Genomic DNA, 21,520 nt, shown 5'->3' on the forward strand with positions numbered 1-21,520 from the left:
CCTACGGGGCGGCTGTGGACACAGGAGTTGAGGGAATCACTGCGTTTTTGGTTTGGTGGCTACACTGAAAAATCCTGCCAATTTCTGTTTGCTTTGCACCACAACTGAATTTTTTGTTTTTGGTCCCAAAACCAAACCATCAGGTCAAACCATCGGGTCAAACAGAACGTTTTCAAATCTTGTTTCGAAACAGCATTTTGAAAACAAAAAGTCAGAATGAACCATTTCAAAGTCCTTGTTTTTACCGGTCTGAACCTATCACCACACTTGCAGATAATTTTGGTCGCCCCAAAACTGCATTTCCAGGTGAATTTCCTATTCGCCTAAAACATTTAAACTTGCTCTACTGGCCTCTGCTGAGCGGAAGGGTGGGATTCACTAGCCAGCGGTGTCCAGAGTGCTTTTTGCCAATCCAGGGCTGGTGATTATGATTTACTATTTGCATTGCAGTATTACCTAGGAGCCCCAGCCATGGACCAGGTCCCACGGTGTTAGGGGCTGTACAAACGCAAAATCAAAAGACGGTCCCGCCCCCAGGGAACTTACAGTATCAGCAGTGCTTAATTTGTAATGAAAGAGGTGCTGGGGCTCAAGCAATTTTTTTTTTACATTCATAACCAATGCAGCAAGCCCAGAAGCACCGGGGCTCTGAACTGCCAAGCTAGAGGTGCCGGGACTTAGCGCTAGCAAGCCCAGGCATAAATAAATATCAGACAAGAGATAACAGCTGGGTTTGGATACAGACAGATGGGGGAGCCCAACAGTGAGACAACACTAATCCGTGCCTTCCCCCAGGCTGATTGCAATTGCTGGTGTTGTTTATGAAAGTCCGTCTCCCAGCAGCCTGTTGGTTCAGATGGGTCATGTCCCTGGTGGGCACTGACCCCTCCATATCAAGGCTCACTCTGCAAACAGGTGCAGAGGCAGGCAACAACTTTGGGTGCTCACCTGGAGGATAACTTTAAGGCAGCGGGCTGGCCTCCGAGCTCTGCCTTTGGGGCACTGTGCCATAAGAGTATCAGGCCTGAAGCAGTTTCTCTGATCAAAGATGCAGGCTCTCTACAGACAGGCCTTCACAGCTTGCCTCCACCGTGTGATTTCCCCCCAGGAATCTTGCAGGGAAGTGAAGACTTTGGTAAAGACACAGAGGAGGGAGCCAGTCCCACCCGCCGTTTCCCTCTGTTGATATCTCTACCAGCATCCTGGACAGGGGAGCCTATAAGCGGAAGTGGCCCTTGGCGGGGTTCTGTTCCTGTCAGATGCTCCCTTTCATTCATTTCCGGCCCCTTTGAACTTGTTCCGGCTTCCCAGTAGTTAGCACAATGAGTCCAGAGAGTGGCTGCAGTACAGGAAGTGCAGGCCTGTGTGTCAGGGGGTCGGAGGCATTGCAGATGGGGTGGGGGAGAGTCCCTGCTCTGTTCTGCTAGGTATAGCTGGGGCTCCTGAAGTGTCCTTTGCTTCCATGCTGCTGTGGCACGCAAGGCACAGTGTGGGAGCGAAAGGAGACACGTTACCCCACCACCACCGCCTTTAGGAACATCGCGATTTTCCTGCAAGGTTCCTCCAGCAAACTCACATCACATGGTATCTCTCTGGCCCCCTTCATCATATAACAGGATCTGAGCAGCTCAGTCATTACCATTTTTACCCTCATCCCCCCGCCCTCCAGGAAGCAGGGCAGTGCTATTATCCCCATTGTACAGATGGGGAACTGAAGCCCGGAGAGGACTAAAGGACTTGCCCAAGGTTATAAAGCCACTGTGGCAGAGCAGGGAATTGAGCCCAGCTCTCCCAAGAACTAGGCTGGCACCCGACCACTGGACCCTCCCTCCTCTCACATGTGACACACAGGGAGCATCATCAACAACCCCATTTGACAGGCAACGAAGGCTCAGACAGAGGAAGTGACATGCCCAAAAGCAGGCCCAGGATCCTAGTCTGGGGCTTCCAGCCTTGGGCTCCACCCTCCAGACTGCGCTGCCTGCCTCCCACTTACAGAATTACACCTCACACTTTCAGACAATATTGGGCGGTGTTGCCCAGGTTGCTGCTGTGGAGATGGCAGCGTGCGTAGGGGAGGAATCTCTGAAAGAGAGAGGGGCGGTGGGTATCAAGTCAGAGCAAATAAGAAGCCTCGTGCATCCCTAAAACCAGCAGCAAGCTGAGCCTGCTCGGAGATCAGAGACATTTCGTTAAAACCCTTTTGCGGTGCCTACACTTTTGGTCCAAGGAGCCTGCAAAAGGCTTTGCCTGTGGTATTTCCGGACCTGGCGTCTCCTGGGCACAGCTTGCACAGACAAGGGAGGGAAGCTCCATTTTCAGGTGTAGACCAGCTGAGCTCCTCATTCTACTGCTCTAAGGAAAAGATTGGATGGACGTGGGAGGCGGGAGCTAAGACATTGCACTCAGCAGTGCTATGACTGGCAAGCAAGCGGGTAGGATAAAAAAATCAATGATTTTTTTGGGGAAAAAATTAAATTGGATTTTTTTTATTTAAAACAGATTTTGGATTGTTATTTAAATGAATAAACCTGACCGTATAAAATGTGTGACAATTGGTCTGTAATTTTTGCCTGCTTAGGAATTTACCACGGAAAGTAGGTCCAGGGGCGGCTCTACAAAGTAGGCTGCCCCAAGCAGCGCGGAGCGCTGCGCCGCCCTTCCCCAGTCCCGCGGCGGGTCCCCTCTTCCCGCGGCTCCGGCATCCTGGGGAGGGTGGCATTTGGCTCCGGTGGAGCTCCCGCCGGCATGCCTGCGGCAGGTCCACCGGAGCCCGGGACGAGCGGACCTGCCGCAGTCATGCCTGCGGGAGCTCAACCGGAGCCGCGGGACGACGGGACCCGCCGCAGGCATGACTGCGGCAGGTCCGCTCGTCCCGGGCTCCGGTGGACCTGCCGCAGGCATGCCGGCGGGAGCTCCACCGGAGCCAAATGACGCCCTCCCCAGGATGCCGCCCCAAGCGGGCGCTTGGCCCGCTGGTGCCTAGAGCCGCCCCTGAGTAGGTCACCTTTTTTTTCCAATAAAGAACATTATAAACAGGTGCAAGAGAACATCAACAAGAGAAGGCCTCCAGATATAATTCCAGGGCTGAGCTAAAATCATGCGTGGTGAAAACAGGAGATGTGGAGCCGGAAGTTAATGAATCAAAATTGATGTGTCAGACAGTAGGCCTAATTGGTGGACAAAATATCAAGAGAATGGGCTATTCCACCCACCATTCCCCTTTGTGGGTCTTTAAAGAAAGGAATTTTACTGAAGAACAGAGAAGAGGATGGGAGGGAGGAACAGACAGAGGCTACTAGAGCAAAAGCTTCACCATCACAGCTGCTGCCTGCACCCTTTCCTGAGACCCAGGCCTTTGTTATCCTGATCTTGAGAAATGTCCTGACCAAACCAGGCTAGAGAGAGAGACGCAGATGACGCTACCAGCTCCGGGTTGATCCCAACCAGCACCTGAGATGAGACGGGATCGGATTTTAACAACAGCTCCAGCCCTGCTCAAATAACTTCTCTTTTCCCTCAAACAACAATTATATCATCTTGGATACCAGCTAAGAGGCTGTCAAACAAGGGAGGGTCTTCTCTCTAAAACCTCTCTCCAGCTAAAGGGAACAAAGGATGTTAGAATGAAACCCTTATTTACTACTTTGCATGCAAAGGCTTTAACTGTTTTTCCTTCTTTTCTGCAATTTTAATAAAAGGTGAAAAGGCTCTTTAATGGTGTGTTTGCCATGGCTCTAAGCAGGTGGAGGTCTCTGTAGACCAAACCTCAAACCTTGTTTAACACTATTTACTGTTGGACAGTGACTTGCTTATGCTAACACTCTCGGCCTATATGTTCAGAGATCCATAGATATTAAAGTCAGGAGGGACAATTGTGATCATCTAGTCTGAGCACAGGCCAGAGAACTTCCCCGATATAATTCCCAGAGCAGAGCTTTTAGAAAAACATCCAATCTTGATTTAAAGATGGTCAGTGATGGAGAATCCACCATGACCTTTGATAAACTGTTCCAGTGGCTGCTCTCACTGTTAAAGCTGTACGCCTTATTTCCAGTCTGAATTTGTGTAGCTTCAACTTCCAGCCATTGGATTGTGTTAGACCTTCCTCTGCTAGACTGAAGAGCCCATTATTAAATTTGTTCTCCAGGTAGACACTTGTAGACTGTGGTCAAGACTCTCTTTAACCTTTTCTTTGTTAAGATGAATAAATTGAGCTCTATCACTCTAATCTTTCAATCATTCTCGTGACTCTTCTCTGACCCCTCTCCAATTTATCAACATCCTTCTTGAATTATGGGCACAGAACTGGACACAGTGTTCCAGCAGTGATCACACCAGTGCCAATGGGCCAGTTAAAGTTAAAGTTAGAAACGTTTCTTTACTGAATAGCTGGCCAACCGTCAGTATTCCATGGCTGTCCCAGTCTTTGAAGCTCTCCGGTTTGCAATTTGGGTTAAGAGCTGGATTATGTGGAATGGGTGTCACTGGTGAGGGAAAAGAACTGCTCTTATCTCTGGTTCTATCCCAACCCTCCAGAGAAGCCTTTGCTAAAGGATTTGTCTAAATTTCTAGAAGACTTTTTTATTAATCCATGGTAGCCTAGCAATGTTTACACTGTAGCAATTTTCTTGTTCGAGGGGACCCACAGTTGGGCTGGGTTACAGCATCCCCAGTCCACTTCTGCTGTGAGCTGGTTGGCTTGCTAGCACCATAGAATGTTTGAAGCAGTTAGTCCACCCTGTTTACTGGGTCTGTACAAAGTATCTGCTCTCACTCTTTTTTTATTCCATATAAATTCTAAACAAGCGCTTCTGTATTTCTGCTAGGGTTTTATCTGGGATAATCACAGAAAGATTTTGAAACAAGACAGAGATCCTTAGCGGATGTTTTTCTAAAAGCTCTGCTCTGGGAATTATATCGGGGAAGTTCTCTGAGATCTCACTAAAACAGTGAGGTGGCAAAGTTTGCAGATGACATTAAACTACTCAAGATAGTTAAGACCAAAGCAGATTGTGAAGAACTTCAAAAAGATCTCACAAAACTAAGTGATTGGGCAACAAAATGGCAAATGAAATTTAATGTGGATAAATGTAAAGTAATGCACATTGGAAAAAATAACCCCAACTATAGATACAACATGATGGGGGCTAATTTAGCTACAACGAGTCAGGAAAAAGATCTTGGAGTTATCGTGGATAGTTCTCTGAAGATGTCCACGCAGTGTGCAGAGGCGGTCAAAAAAGCAAACAGGATGTTAGGAATAATTAAAAAGGGAATAGAGAATAAGACTGAGAATATATTATTGCCCTTATATAAATCCATGGTACGCCCACATCTCGAATACTGTGTACAGATGTGGTCTCCTCACCTCAAAAAAGATATTCTAGCACTAGAAAAGGTTCAGAAAAGAGCAACTAAAATGATTAGGGGTTTAGAGAGGGTCCCATATGAGGAAAGATTAAAGAGGCTAGGACTCTTCAGTTTGGAAAGGAGGAGACTAAGGGGGGACATGATAGAGATATATAAAATCATGAGTGATGTTGAGAAAGTGGATAAGGAAAAGTTATTTACTTATTCCCATAATACAAGAACTAGGGGTCACCAAATGAAATTAATAGGCAGCAGGTTTAAAACAAATAAAAGGAAGTTCTTCTTCACGCAGCGCACAGTCAACTTGTGGAACTCCTTACCTGAGGAGGTTGTGAAGGCTAGGACTATAATAATGTTTAAAAGGGGACTGGATAAATTCATGGTGGCTAAGTCCATAAATGGCTATTAGCCAGGATGGGTAAGAATGGTGTCCCTAGCCTCTGTTCGTCAGAGGATGGAGATGGATGGCAAGAGAGAGATCACTTGATCATTGCCTGTTAGGTTCACTCCCTCAGGGGCACCTGACATTGGCCACTGTCGGTAGACAGATACTGGGCTAGATGGACCTTTGGTCTGACCCGGTACGGCCTTTCTTATGTTCTTATGTTCTTATGGAATATTCATTTTGACTATTCTTCCCAACCAAGACATTGCATGCTGCCCCCAGCACACCAGAGCTTGGTTCACTGGCTGACAGAGTGGTTTGACATTTAATCTTGGAGCTCTTCGAGGTTGTTTGAGATTTGAATTTCCAGGTACCTCATAGAACTCGTTACCTGTTTGTACTCAAATGTTTTTTAAAGGAGTGACTTTTCAGAGTCTGGCAAATTTACAGCTAACGTTTCAGATTTGGCATCATTTATGATAAATACAGGCACTTTCCCAAAGTTCTCATTTCTTCAGAAACTAATTTTAGGAAAACGTTTGGGTTAGATAATAATAATAGTACATCATCAGCATATAAGGCTCTTTTCTAGGGTGTCAGGACCAGGTTTTAAGCTAGAGCAGCTGTTGCTGTGGTTATCTTAACTTCTCTCTTCCCCAGAAGGACAGTTACCAGCATCTTGGATTCCAGCTAAAGACTGTCAAACAAGAGGGGTTTTCCAAAACACTCTCTCCACCGAAAGGAAACAAGGGATGTTGTTAGAATGAAAGCCTGATTTAATCATTTGCATTGCAAAGGCTTTAGATGTTTTTCCTCCTTTTCTGTCTCTTTATGAGAAGGTAAAAAGGAGTTTTCATGGTGTGTTTGCCATGGTACTGAGCAGGTGGAGGTCGCTATATGCCAAAGCTTATTTAACACTGTTTATTGTTGGACAGTGGCTGGATTATGTTAACACCTTTAGTCCATATATTCCATCTAAATTAATACAACAGGGGTAAACTAATTATAATCTATTACAACATTTAAATAAAAAATAAATGTTAGGCCATAAGAATGGCCATACTGGGTCAGACCAGTGGTTCTATCTAGTCCAGTATCCTGGCTTCTGACAGTGGCCAATGCCAGGTGCTTCAGAGGGAATGAACAGAACAGGGAATCATCTAGTGATCCATCCCGTCGCCTATTCCCAGAATCTGGCAAACAGAGGCTAGGGACACCATTGATGGACCTGTCCTCTATGAATTTATCTAGCTCTGTTTTGAACCCTGCCATAGTCTTGGCCTTCACAACATCCTCTGTAAGGAGAGCCACACGTTCACTGTGAGTTGTGTGAAAAAATACTTCCTCTTGTATATGCTGAATCTGTGAGCCTCTAGCAAAAACTCTGCTTTTCTATATAAAGAATCAGGGGCAAAACATCTAGCTTTTGAGGTCATGCTTTATAAATATTACATAACTGCAGTAAATAAGCAACGTATCATTCACCATTTTCTGCCATTCTAAAGGTGTATAATTAATAAGAATCTGAAAATATTAAGCTATTCATTTATTTAAGCAATTATATATAGTTATAGCATCCCCTCCTCGGAAGCAAAAAACATTAACCAAATCTAGCGTAAAGGCTTTATTTAGTTGTAAATCAACACATTTTAAAAGACTACGTCAAGCAGTAAAAAGGCACCGTTCTTTAGCAAATAAATGATGTGCAAATGGGGAAGTTGATTACAACACATAATTTAAATCGAGGCTTTCCACTCGGGGATTTAAGTCGTGATTTAATTCAATCCAGCCTGCAAGCAGGGATGCTGAGAGTCAGGACAGAAAGCAGAGGGTTTTAAAAAGGAATGAAGGGTTCAGAGATGAGATTGTTGTGGGAAGCTGCTGAAGCAGCAGCAGCAGCAGCGGCACGAGCAGATTTCTCCTTGCACATGTGCGTGTGTGACTGTGCATGAGAGAGAGAGACCAGTGCAGCTGCCTCACCATTATTTCTGAGATGGCCCAGCGGAGGAAGGTGCCTGGGTGGGTACCTACTGGTTTTCAGTGGTGATGCCCCATACGCTGTTCTCCCAGAAACAGGGAATAGCTGCAGCACAACCCAACCCAGTCCAGCTGTGTTGAGATTCTTATTATTGTATTGTATTGTGATGATAGCCCCTGCCCCAACGAGCCTACAATCTTCTCTGCATGGACATCAAAGAGAGCCACTTACAGGCCGTTTTATTTTTCTTTCCTTCTGCCTGTTGACATGTATCTATTTATTAACTGACAGGGTCAGTTATTTAAGCAGTTTACTTTGCTCTTTCACTGGGAAGGTAGATGCAGAACAATTGGTGATGTAGCTTTAGGCCTGGTCCACACTAGGACTTTAATTCGAATTTAGCAGCGTTAATTCGAATTAACCATGCACCCGTCCACACCACGAAGCTATTTAATTCGACATAGAGGGCTCTTTAGTTCGACTTCTGTACTCCTCCCTGACGAGGGGAGTAGTGCTAAATTCGACATGGCCATGTCGAATTAGGCTAGGTGTGGACGGAAATCGACCTTATTAGCTCCGGGAGCTATCCCACACTGCACCACTCTGTTGACGCTCTGGACAGCAGTCCGAGCTTGGATGTTCTGATCAGGCACACAGGAAAAGCCCCGGGAAAATTTGAATTCATTTTCCTGTCTGGCCAGTTTGAATCTCATTTCCTGGTTGGACATCGGGGCGAGCTCAGCAGCACCGGCAACGATGCAGGGCTCTCCAGCAGAGGAGTCCATGCAATCTCTGAATAGAAAGAGGGCCCCAGCATGGACTGACCGGGAAGTCTTGGATCTGATCGGTGTGTGGGGCGAGGAGTCTGTGCTTTCGGAGCTGCGCTCCAAAAAACGGAATGCAAAGACCTACGAGAAGGTCTCCAAAGCCATGAGAGACAGAGGATACAGCTGGGATGCAACGCAGTGCCACGTGAAAATCAAGGACCTGAGACAAGGCTACCAGAAGACCAAAGTGGCAAACGGACGCTCCGGAGCCTGCCACCACTGCCCGTGGACTCTGACTATGGGATAGTGTCGACGGCCGGCGCGAGGGGCCGTGAAAACTGTCACTGCACCCCAGCAGAGAGCTCAATTACCCAAAAGCTCTCAGTCCATAAATTTTGAAAAGTCCCTACCTTTCTGGCTCACCCAAGCCCAAATCCCAGTTTCATCCCCCAATTGGGTTGTTGAGTATTAAAAGTAGTTTGCTGTTAATTATTGTTTCCGCCATGTTTCTTTGCAGAAGACTTTGTGTGAAGGGGGGGGGTTGTAATTGCGTAGGACATTCACCATTATCAGGGTACAGACACGGGGGCAGGATCAGCAGCAGGTCACACACACAGTGCAGTCAGTAGGCACCTGGTCGGTATGGGAGGTGGTTTCCAGGTTCTGTGTGGGTGGGGGGGTACGTGACTTTGTAGCGGGGGAGAGCGGTTACAGATTTTATGCAACGGTCCTTGTCCTGGACCGCAGAGTCACGCAGCAGAGGAATCTGTATCCGTCCTCCTCCGCCACAAGGTCACATAGCCGCCGCACACAGAATCCCAAAAAGGAGGGATGGCAGGCTCCGTTGAAACAACCAGTCCGGCACTGCAGACCGCTCTAGGAGCAGGAGCCTGTCATTCCTCGAGTTTAGAGGCGGTCTTTACATCACCGCACACCCTACCCAGCACAGTCTGCGTCCCAGTTTCAACCCTTTAACGCAAAGTCATTAATAAAGAAACCTTTGTTAAGTAACAATGGAACATGTATTTTATTTTTACACGTGTGTTGGAAGTGGGGGAAACGGGGTGAACGGGGTATGTAACTGCAGAGGATAGTCAACAGTAACTGGGTAAAGAAACAGGGGCAGGTTCAGCTTCTCTGTAAAGAAACTGAACAGTCACAGGTCACGCTGCTTGCTGGTACTTGAAGAGTTCCTTGTCGCTGTCCAAGGCGCCTGTATAGGGCTTCATGAGCCAGGGCATTAGCGGGTAGGCTGGGTCCCCGAGGATCACTATAGGCATCTGCACATCCCCAACAGTTATTTTGTGGTCCGGGAAGAAACTACCTTCCTGCAGGTGTCTAAACAGACCAGAGTTCCTGAAAACACGCGCGTCATGAACCTTGCCTGGCCACCCGACTTTGATGTTGGTAAAACGTCCCCTATGCTCCACCAGTGCTTGCAGCACCATTGAAAAGTAGCCCGATTTCTCAGCAGCTGACTGTAGAAGAGGTGGACGATAAGGTGCGAGGAGGTGAAAACGGCCTTAACTGCAGCGGGCTCCATGATCGCAGTGCTGTGGCGTCCGCGCTGTCACTGACCAGAAAAGTGCACGAACAGATTGCCCGCAGGCGCTTTCGGGGAGGGAGGGAGGGCGTGATTGACGGTTCAATGATGACAGTTACCCAAAACCACCCTCAACACATTTTTTCCCCCAGCAGGCATTGGGGGCTCTACCCAGCATTCCAATGGGCAGCGGGGACTGCGGGAACTGTGGGATAGCTTCCCACAGTGCACCGCTTCCAAAGTCGACGCTGGCCCCATTAGTGTGGACTCACAAAGTCGAATTAGTGTCCTTAGTGTGGATACACAAATTCGACTTCGTAAGGTTGATTCCACAAATTCGAATTAAGTTGAATCGAACTACTCTTGTAGTGTAGACATACCCTTAGACAAAACCAGGTACATTCATTCAGGGGAATCCCAAGGCCGGTGTTAGACAGGAGCTGCGGCTAGATGATCATAATGGTCCCTTCTGGCCTTAACCTCTATGAATGTAGGAAGGTCACTAAAAAGGCTAAATCTCCTGTTTGCCACAAAAAAAACAAAGTAAAATGTCACCTGGGCCTGCTGGTGTCTCAGCCTCCTGTGCATTAGAGCCTGAACACATCAGCCAAAGAGTCACCGGGCTCTCCCCAAATCAGGCACTCACTAGCATTGCTTGGCAGTCACTTTCCAAGACAGCCTGTTCTCAGTCAGACACCTCTACAAGCAGTAAGAACTTGCCAAGAGCTCAGCGTGCTGGGTGCACATTGGGTGCTTAGTTCTTTGGAACATCTGGCCCTGGCTATGCTTGGGAATCTTGCCCTGAGCTGTACTGAAAATCATGGTTGGGGGATTGCTTAGAAAGCACGAGGGAAGGTTATTCCCCTGTTTTGAACCATGCATTCCATTCCTGAGCAAAGAGTTCTTCTCTGTGCTGATTTGGCCTTGGATCTGTGAATGCAAACTTCGGAGTGAGACATGCACCCAGCCAAGCAGAGGCAGAAGCTGGGCGTTTTACCCTGAGCAGCCAAGCCGCTGCTGATCCCTGCCCACCAGCTCCGTGGTTCAGCTCTGGCGGCAGCACAGAGCGTGTCCATGTTGCAAGTATCCCCCATTCAGAACGTTCCAAAGAGGCCGAGGCATCTGATTAACATTTGGATCACTTCACACTTGGCTTCTTACATAGCAAAAAAACCGGGAGCCAGGCAAGGAAAGCACTCAGCACTCTGGGTTCCCTCACATCTGCTGCTCTGCTCCTTGATTTAATTTGATCATGCAGGTTTCTGGGAAAGTGCACTGTGGGGGAGGAGGGGCACACAGTTGAAGCAGGAGCTTTAGCTTTAATCACTGAGGTTAATGCTCAGGAGTCTCTTGCGAGGATGAAAAACAAAGCATTTCCCAGTGTGCCAGCCTGCCTATTTTATAGCGGTAACTGCAAAGTCTGCCTGCCCTGCTAGGTGAGCACTAGATTGCGGAACAGAAAATACTAGTCATTGAGGGTAGCGATAATATGCTGCCTTGCCGTGGGGCTTCCATCTGAGGAGCTTTTGTGAAATAACTATGTGAGCTAGCTGGGGGTTATCCCCATTTTGCAGGTGCGGATAACAGAGGCAGAGAAGGTCAAGTCAAACTGTTCAAACGTGGGGCCAAATTCAGTCCATTCACGTTGTTCTCTCATCTGGCCAGTGGTCCCTACTGGAGCATAACTTCCCCATTGCCAGTAAATGGCTGAATGTGAAGAGCCCTCCTGAAGCCAAGTGACCCCCACTACTCTGGGGTCTGAAAAACAAGCAGGACCCTGAGATAGAAGCCCCAGAACTCAGGCGAACGCTGATTTTGGCTGAAGACCAGCATGGCCGCTTGCACAAAGATGGAGCTGAGGTGCTGGCCAAGGACCCAGTGCTCCTGCTCCACTCACAGGGAGCCAGCAGCATCAGATAAGCATTCCCCCATCTGCTACCAGCACACCTGCCCTGCCAACACACACAGAGCCAGTGCTCGCTGTGGGAGCTGTTGATAGGAGCTGCGGCTCTGGGACAATTTAAGAGCAAACAGAACAGCCGAAAGGGTTGGCCTTATTGCCCTTCAGCAGACAAGGTGGAAGCTGCTTGTCAGAGCCCCACCTTGCCACTGGTGTCCACCAAGCAACTGCCCTGCCTTGGGCGGTCAGTGACCGTGGTCCATGTTGGGAACTCCCTTCCTCAGAGCTACTCTGCTTAACTTATCTTCAGTACTTATATGCAGTGGCGGACTTAGAGTTAGTGGGGCCCTGTGCTCAGCTTCATTTTTGGGGCCCTTCCTTGGGACCCAGCCAAGAAAAAGAACATTCTCTCTTATCTCCCCCACGGCCCCGTTTTTCATTCTTTTTTTCCTTCATCCTCCTCCTATAAGTAATAGGAAGTAAATGAAAATAAAGTGAGATACCTTGATTGTTTTTGTAATCTAACTTATTTTTCCACCAACCACTTGAAAAATTGCTGAGGGTCTCGGCAGACCAGTTAATGATCTTTCCAAATACTGTTCATACCATTAGCTATTGTAAAGCACTTTGGATAAGAGCGCTTTATTAAAAAAAATGTAAAAAAACATTAGGGTCTAGCCAGGACTTAGCGTGTGGGACAGGGCTCAGGACGGGGGTGCAGGGTCTGGGAGGAAGTTAGGGTGCAGGAGCAGGCTGGGGGGTGCAGAGTCTGGCCAGGAGCTAGGGTGAGGAAGGGGGCTCAGGGCTGGGGCAGGAGGTTGGGGTGTGGAGCGCTTACCTGGGGCAGCTCCCGTTTGGTGCGAGGGGTGCAGGTGGGGATGTGGGGGGGGGGGGGTGTGCAGGAGTCTGGGAGGGTAGGGGGCTGGGGGTGTGGGCTGGGGTCATGGGGGTGCTCCCAGCCCCCTGCCCTGAGTGGCTCACGGCAGGGGGCTGGGAGGGGTATGTGTAGAGGGAGTGCGGGGACCCCGCCTTTGCTCCGCCCTGCCCTGATTCCACCCACTTCCCCAAGGCCCCGCCCCCACCTCTTCTCCGCCTCCTCCCCTGAGCGCACTGCGGCCCCACTCCTCCCCCTCCCTCCCGGACTGACCTGAGCATCGGCAAACAGCTGTTCAGCGGCGGAGAAAGCACTGAGAGGGAGAGGGAGGGGCAGGAATGCGGCACGCTCGGGGAGGAGGTGTGGGAGTGGGGAGCTTAGCTTAGCTGCCGGTGAGTGCAGAGCCTGCAGCAGGAGCCCCAGGAGCTGGCAGGACCAAGCTTCTGCCCCGCAGCTGCTCGGCCCTGGAGGCCCCTGTCAGGGCACCCTGTGTTTCACTGTAAATCCACCTCTGCTTATATGGCCCCTACTACTGTAGTATCTGAGCCCCACCTAGTCTGGAACAATATTAGGTGCTATTATCCCCTCTGTACAGGTGGGGAAGTGAGGCACAGAGAGAAACTAAGTGACTTTCCCAAGGTCACCCAGGAAGGCTGTGGTGCAGCAAAGAATTAAACCCAAGTCTCCAAGTTCCCAGACTAGCTCCCATATCACTTCGCCATCCTTCCAGCACAGCCAACAGCCTGATCATGGCTAACAGCATGATCCAGCAAGGGCTGGTTTATCAGCCCCCTGTGCCATGCTCATGCTGGCAGACAGCCTGCTTTCTCCGCCTGGAAGGCAATGCCTGCTTGCACTGCGTGCTCTGCCTTTGAGCTGTCAGTCCCGAGTCCTCCCCAGCCCAATGGGACGGAGGTGAAAGAGGTGAGAAACAGCTGGTGCAGAGAAGGTCAGAGCTGAGCCCACCCTGCTGTGTGACAGGGTGGTGGCATGTCTCTCCAGAATCCTATCACAGCCTGATTCTCTGCTCTCTAGTGTCTTGGTGCCTGAACTGCCAGACACAGGACCCTGGGCTAGCAGCCCTCCCTGGGGTTTCCCAAACGCCAGCTGGGGCATAGAGGCCTGGGGCTTACGCTCTGGATGTCTCCAAACTGCCCTTCCCGACTCACCACCCCTTTTAGAAGGCACCTATTCCTCTGCCCTATCCCACCAGCCAACCACAGCCCGCTCATCCCTGGCACCGTCCGAGCCAGGCTAAGCAGGGCAGGGACACTGCCCGGCACTTTATCACCATACTTCTCTCAAGCAGCCTGATCTGCAGAGATGCGGCGCACCCAGGTGTGCCGATCAACTCCGTTGACCCAGGGGTCAAGCTGGGCAGCTGCGCCACTGTAGCCGCTGACTGCAGTGACGGGAAGGGTTCTCCCGTCAGCAGAGTTCATCCACTGCCCCGAGAGGCGGTAGAATTCTTCCGTCGACCTCATACCATCTGCACTGGGTTGGCTTAATGACACTGCTGAGGTGTGTGGATTTTTCACACCCCTCCCTGAGCGCTGTAGCTGGGTCAACCTGGCCTTAGCATCATCCTGATCAATGGTGCTTAAAGGTGCAAGCTCCAGACCCAGTAAGAATATTTTTGGAGTAATTTTAACACCCGGGGGTGGGGGTTACACAGTGATAAACCAGGTATAAAATTATATCTGGTTCTAGCTCGGAAAAAATCCTTTATAAACATTGTCTGTCACAGCCTTGAACTACGATATTGTATCACTGCAGCTTTAACTACTACACTAACGAGCTGTGTAGGGATGTAACCTGCTTCGCTGCTGGTTTACTATGGCAAATACACATAAAAGCAAAGAAATTCCCACAGCAACACATTTGTTAGAAATGTAAGGTTTAGTATGTAAAAGAAGGGAAACACCAGGCAATTCTCAGTCAGGAGCCCGGCTAACTGCTCCCTTGTTGCCTCACTAGCCCTGCCCATACAGGTGGGAGATTCCTTTAGCTCCCGCCCCTCGATTCACCCTCTTGAGAAGGCCTAGAGATCTCTGAACAACTATCCTTCCGGCACTCCTGGCCTGGGACAGATCGTCTTTCAGTTCCGTGCTTGTGCAGCGCCTTGCACAAGGGGCTCCTGGCTGTGACTGGGGTTCCTAAGTGCTACCGCAATAGAAATTAATAATAATATGGAATAATAACGGTCATATCATCATGTTTCCAAAAGTGCGGTCCGAGCTCAGTTTGGTGGAGGGGGGAGCACAGCTCTCAGGTGGGAGGGGTGTATGGATACTGCCTTAGGAAGGCTGTTAGATAGGAGATGGGCAAGCTGCAGGGACACACCTGGTGCTGTGCATCCCCCAGCTGCTGTGTTTAAATTCTTACCTCCTGGCCAAACTGGCACCGATTTTTTTGTGTGTGGGATAAATAGAATATTCTTATAAAAGGAGAAATCCAGTCTGGAATAATCAGGCCATCATGCTCACCTCAAGAGCTGGGGGGTGGGGGTAGGGGGTGTCGCTCGCAGAGGGGATGGTAGCCCTGCCAGGACAGCCTGTCTAAACAGTCCAAAAAAGCAAACTCTGGCTGTTCAGCTGGGTTGCGGCCACAGCAGGTCCATGCAGTGCAGAGACAGGTTTGCGGAAGATTATAATTTAGAGATGCTCCCTCATAAGGGACAGTATGATGAATATAGGAGTTTAGAGCTGTGCCCAGCGAGTGGGGAGAGTGGGGCGGAGAACCCAGTGTAACTGTGCAGAGCGGTTCACCACAGACGCTCTCTAGTTTGTTTTATTAAAAGTTTTATTCCTTCCTCGTTCACCACTTTGTTGCTTAATGAACCCCAAGATCATTACTTGCTGTCGCAAGTGCTGAATGAGAAGGAAACCGCAACTAATAAGAGGAAAAACAGAGAAAGATGAATCATTGGGGATCCTTAAAGAGGTGATCATTAAAGGGTGGCCTGTAGAAATAAGCAGTTGCTGTCCAAGTAGGAGAGACCATTGGAACTGCGGACCTGAGCTTGCTGTGATAGATGGGGTGATTTTCCCGGGCAGTAAGGTTGTAAGTCCAATGAGCCCCCGAAAAGAAATGCTACAGAAGATCTACGAGGGTCATTTAGGAATTGAAAAGTCCAAACAACGAGCATGAGAGGTGCTGTATTGGCTGCGGATCAACCACAACATTACTAATGTGGTAGGAAATTGCTGTTCATGCTTGAAATACAAGCCATGCCAACAGGCAGGGCCACTGAGACCTCACCCAGTTCCACAAAGGCCTTATGAGAAGGTCGGCACTGACTTATCTACCTGGCAATCAAAGGATTCTTTAATAGTCACAGCTTATTATTCTCTGTATCCAGAAATTTGCACACTGCACAGTACTAATAGCAAGTCAGTGATAGCCGGCATGAAGGGAATCTTCTCCAGACATGGAATTGCAGATGAAGTCTTTAGTGCTAATGGGTCTAGGGTGACCAGATGTCCCGATTTTATAGGGACAGTCCTGAAATTTGGGGCTTTTTTCTATATAGGCTCCTATTACCTCCCACCCTCGTTCCGATTTTTCACACTTGCTATCTGGTCACCTTAAATGGGTCACAATTTTCCAGTGCAGATTTAGGCAATTTGCCATAGATTGGGATTTCCATCACAAAACATCAAGCCGAAATTACTCCCAATTGAATGGGCTTGTGCAAAGGTCAATACGGACAGTAACGCAACCTTTAAAAAGATTTTTGACAGTGGGGGTGATTTGTATAAAGCATTAGTGGTTTACCAAAGTATGCCCCTGGAGAATGGCTTTTCTCCAGCTCATCTGGTAATGGGAAGAAGGATCAGATCTAATGTACCAATCACTGATAACTTGCTGAAATCTCATGAGAATGAAATCATGCAGAAGATGAAAGAAAATCAGAAGTGGAAGCTGAATTATTTTGACAAAAGGGCCTGGGATCTCCCATCTCTTAACCCAGGTGATAGAGTGTGCCTGAGGAATCACAAGTCTAATATTTGGGGCCAAAGTGGTACCATTAAAGAACAGCTGCATCCAAGGTTTTATGTAGTCCAGACAGACAAGGGGGACACATTTTGATCAAAGGGATCTATGAGTAATCCAAGAAAGTTCCAACACATTGACAGCTGATGTGGACTATGGCATCTCCCAATTGACTAATCCTTTATCATCAACAGACAAAGGAGAAACTGGCAAGGAACAAGAGAACAACTAATGAAAGGCTGATACTGAGAAGATCAGAGAGGGAGATAAAACGGCCTGAAAGACTCAGACAGACTTGCTAACCTGCCTGGAGAAAGGGAAAGTGAGCGGTAAAGACTCACTCCAGAGAGATATTAGATGGTTGTTAGCCATTTATTTATATACATGTGTATTTAAGAACTAATTGTTTTTTCTTTAAGAGGGAAGATGCAGAGAGATGTTTGTGGAAGATTATAATGTAGAGACGCTCCCTCATGAGGGTCAGTATGATGAATCTAGGAGTTTAGACATGTGCCCTGGAAGCTGGGTAGAGAACCCAGAGTAGCTGTGCACAGCTGTTCACCACAGACGCTCTCTAGTTTGTTTTATTCAAAGTTTTATTCTTTTCTCATTCACTGCTTTGTTGCTTAATGAACCCCAAGATCACTATGTGCAGCATGGTCTGGGGGTGCCACCCCTCTCCCTCTGCCATGGAGCCCTGGGAAAAAAACAGCAGAGAGGAGCCAACCAGGGACTCCGGTCAGGAGGAGCAGAAGCAGCCAAAGTAGGGACCTCAGGACATTCAGAGAACTTCCTACAGTACATATGCATCTAGAAGCACACATCTATGCACCCCATCTAGCAACCACGCAGCTCCCTGCCCAGGGCCGCCCAGAGAATTCCGGGGGCCCGGGGTCTTCGGCGGCGGGGGCCCCCCGCTCAGGGGCGGCTCTAGACCCCAGCGCGCCAAGCAGGCGCGTGGGGCGGCCCTTTCCCTGGGGGGCAGCATTTGGCTCCGGTTGAGCTCCCGCAGGCATGCCTGCGGCAGGTCGACCGGAGCCCGGAACGAGTGACTGCGGCGGGTGCCGTGGTCCCGCGGCTCCGCTTGACCTGCCGCAGTCATGCCTGCGGCAGGTCCACTCGTCCCGGGCTCCGGTGGACCTGCCGCAGGAAGACGGGAAACACTCCAGGGGCCCCGGTAAACACTCGTGGGGGCCCCTGCGGGACGCGGGGCCTGGGGCAAATTGCCCCTCTTGCCCCCCCCTCTGGGCGGCCCTGTCCCTGCCCCCACCCCCATGCATAGCCAGCACCTCTACCCAGCTCCCATGCCACCATGTGTTTCAGGGTCTCTGCCGTGAAAAGGCCATGAAGCCTGGCAGCCCAAGAGCACCAGGGGAGCAGCGGAGAAGTGAAGGGGTTAAACATTTCCTATCAGCGCTACAGAGTTCAAACAAAGGGCATTGCCTGATTTATACCCCACATTCTGCCTAGGCACAACATGATGGCAATTAGACATTACTCACTGTGGGCTTGGCTCTGTCAGCAAACATCATAGCCCGGAGGAAAAGGGTCTTAAAATTTCCTAACTTCTGGGGCATCTCCCTAGCCAGTACTTCCTCTGGGAAGCAGTTCTGCCCCAGGACAGAGAGGGGAGCAGGTGGCAAGTGCTGATTAGAACACTGGCTCTCTCTCTGCCCCAAGGCAGCACCAGCACTGGCCCCTCAGGAGCCCCCGCAGAGCACAGGCACCAGACCCACTGGGGGTTTTGGATGCCCCAGAGCCATTATAATCAGACACTGGGTTTCCATGCCCCACTGAGCCAGGAGTCAGGCCAGGGCTGTCTTCACATTCCTGCCGTCTGAAGCATGCCACTGTCATGCAGCTAATCCTCTCTCTAGTGGCGCTCAGCTCCAGGGCACACTTCTTTGTTCTGTGCTGGCCTGGGAGTGTGTGGGGCGGTGGGGGTGCAGGGGGTTACATAGCCACGTGGTGCAAGGCACATGGCAACAGGAGCACAATTCGCAGGCACATTCTAAATAAACACATCCCGGGAGGAAGTGTTGAAGCAAAGTGATAAGTGTGTGCGCAGGCCAGAGCAGAGCAAGCAGCTCTGTATCAGGTACAGCTTCTAGGCCTCTTCTCCCCATAGCATCTAGGGCAGCCGGTCACTGCCAGCACCCCTTGTGGAGCTGGACACATTCACTGCCGTCATGATCACAACGGGCAGGCCTGTCAATGTGGCAGGTGTGTATAGCATGATGCACGGACAGACCCCCTGGCCATCCAGCCCTTAAAGCAGGATGGAGACACGAGGGGGTGGGAGACATGAGAGTGGCCCTGCTGCTACAGAGGGAGCTGGGGTGTTCCTGATCTCAGCCAGGATTATAGATGGACCTGTCTTCATGCTGCCAGCAGCAGCGTCCCGGCTCCGTCACAAGGTGACAGCAGAGGCTCTGCTGCGCCCAGGGGATTTCCTACCTTAGGGGGATCTTCACACGCAGGTAGCGATCCACAGCAATGGCCAGCAGAGCCAGGATGGAGCTTTCAGTGAGGATGAGGACGGGGCAGGCCACCATCAGGCAGGTGTAGAACTCCATCCGCGGCCCAATGTTGATAACGATGGCGAGTGGGATGACCAGGGTGCCCACCGCCACATCAGCCACAGCCAGCGAGACGATGAAGCTGAAGGTAGCATCCTGCAGAGCCTGGTTCTTCTTGACAGCCCAGATCACCAGGATGTTCCCTGGCACGGACACTAAGGCAATCAGCACTTCGATGGTGATGTAGGCAGCCTGGAAGGCAGAGACGGACTGTGCCATAGTGCCCTGGTCCCCGCTGGAGACAGGGCCCATCTGTCACCTGCAAACACATGGGGAAGACAGTTACCCCTGGCATTGGCATTATGCCTAGCCCACCAACTGGAGAGCAGCTGTGAGGACAGAAACCCTCACCTGTCTGCCCCCTTGCTGGCCACCTCCCTCACTCCCCCTCAACTGGCCACCACCTCTCTAGCCACCCCTCCCCCACTGTACACCCACCCTCCAGCCAGCCACCCCCTCTCCCACTTGTCCACCCCCCTTGCTGGCCCACCTCCTCTCACCTGTCCACCCCTCCCCCACCTGTACAGCTCCCAACTGTCCACCCCTCCTCCACTTGTCTATCCCCCTGCCCAGTTGGCCACCTCGTCCCACCTGTCCACCCCCCTTCCACCTGTCCACCCCCAGCCAGTCACCAACTCCCACCTGCGCACCCCCTCCCTCACTTGTCCACCTCCCCCCCAGCGGGCCACCCCCCTCACCTAGGCAGGTCCCTGCCCCCCGGAGCAGCGGGCGCCTCCCAGCCGCGCTGGCCCGGCTCCGAAGTGGCTGCGCCCCGCACGCCCGTGCGCTCCTCGCTGGCAGGCGACGCGCGGCTCCCGGCGGGGCAGCGGCGGACTCAGCCCGTGCGAGCGGCCGCCGGGGCTACTGGGGTCTCCGCCATCCCGCTCCCAGCGCGCCTCCCGGCGCCCCGGCTCCTTGCCCGTGGCGCCCCCGCGGCGCTCAGCGGCCGGACCCGGCGCAGCCCGGCTCCGCTCGCCGCCTGCAGCCTCCCCGGCAATCACATGGCCACGCGCGCCGCGCTCAGCCCCTGCAACATGGTAACGAGCTAGCGGCGGCTCCGCCGAGCCGGGCCGGGCCGGGCCGAGCAGGGGGGCGGCGGCCAGGGGCTCGGAGCCCTTCGGCTGCCCAGGCGCCGGGAGTGGCGAAGAAGAAGCAGGGACTGCAGGGCGGGAGCGTGCTCCAGCCCCAGGATCCCGATCAGCGCCCGAGGCAGCTGACCCAGACCCAGACCCAGACTCACCCGCCGCCCCACAGCGAGCTCCAGCACGAGCCCCATCTCCAGGGCTGCCCCACCCAGAACCACACCCCGGCCCCACCCGAGCCTCACCCCTCGCTGCGCGGTTTGCTTTGCAGGGTGATAGATTAGTGGGTCCGACGGCGGCGTCTGCCCTCAGGCTCGGATGAAGTGCCAGGCACGGGCTGTGTCCTTGCCGCGGTGGAAAGTGCCTGCAGCTCCCGTTTGCCAAGGGACCCGGCGCAGCCCGACAGTGGGGCTGTCAGCCGGGGCAGGACTCCCAGGAGGACGGCACGTAAACACCGCCTGCGTTCTGGGGCTGAATTCCCCCAGCACCTCCTGGGCCCTGTCCAAATCGAGCCTCCAAGGAGCTTGGCTGGAAGTGCCTGCGAACAGAAGAGATGCAGGAGACACACTCATGGTCTCACCTGCACACTTGTGTTGAATTCACCAGAGCCAGATTCGGACCCCCTTGCTCATGTTGGAGAGAGTCCAGCAGAGGGCATTGAAAATGATTAGGGGGCTGGAGCACATGGCTTAGGGGGAGAGGCTGAGGCTGAGGGCACTGGTGTTATTTAGTCTACAGAAGAGAAAAGTGAGGGGAGATTTGATAGCAGCCTTCAACTACCTGAAGGGGGGGTTCCAAAGAGGATGGAGCTCGGCTGTTCTCAGTGGTGGCAGATGAGAGAACAAGGAGCAATGGTCTCTAGTTGCAGTGAGGGAGATCTAGGTTGGCTATTAGGAAACACTGTTTCATTAGAAGGGTGGTGAAGCACTGGAATGGGTTATTTAGGGAGGTGGTGGAATCTCCATCCTTAGAGGTTTTTCAGGCCCGGCTTGACAAAGCCCTGGCTGGGATGATTTAGTTGGTGTTGGTCCTGCTTTGAGCAG

The 21,520-nt window shown here is 51.2% G+C and overlaps 1 protein-coding gene across 2 annotated transcripts in view; it reads right to left on the bottom strand.

Annotated features, from left to right (window-relative positions):
- The window catches only part of ADORA1 (adenosine A1 receptor), a 72,455-nt gene extending 51,526 nt beyond the window's left edge, over window positions 1-20,929 (bottom strand). Inside the window, exons 1-2 of one of the 2 annotated variants that reach the window (XM_039537273.1) lie at window positions 20,723-20,929; window positions 19,274-19,654 (exon numbers count right to left, since the gene is read on the bottom strand). In XM_039537273.1, coding sequence (XP_039393207.1) covers window positions 19,274-19,647 — 374 coding nt within the window. In that variant the 5' untranslated portion in view covers window positions 19,648-19,654; window positions 20,723-20,929. Of the gene's footprint in view, window positions 1-19,273; window positions 19,655-20,093; window positions 20,228-20,722 lie in introns of those variants that run through there. The other variant, XM_039537274.1, reaches the window with a different exon arrangement.
- Between the last annotated feature and the right edge of the window lie 591 nt (window positions 20,930-21,520).

This window comes from Mauremys reevesii, linkage group 4, assembly GCF_016161935.1.
Source record: "Mauremys reevesii isolate NIE-2019 linkage group 4, ASM1616193v1, whole genome shotgun sequence".
Taxonomy (NCBI): domain Eukaryota; kingdom Metazoa; phylum Chordata; order Testudines; family Geoemydidae; genus Mauremys; species Mauremys reevesii.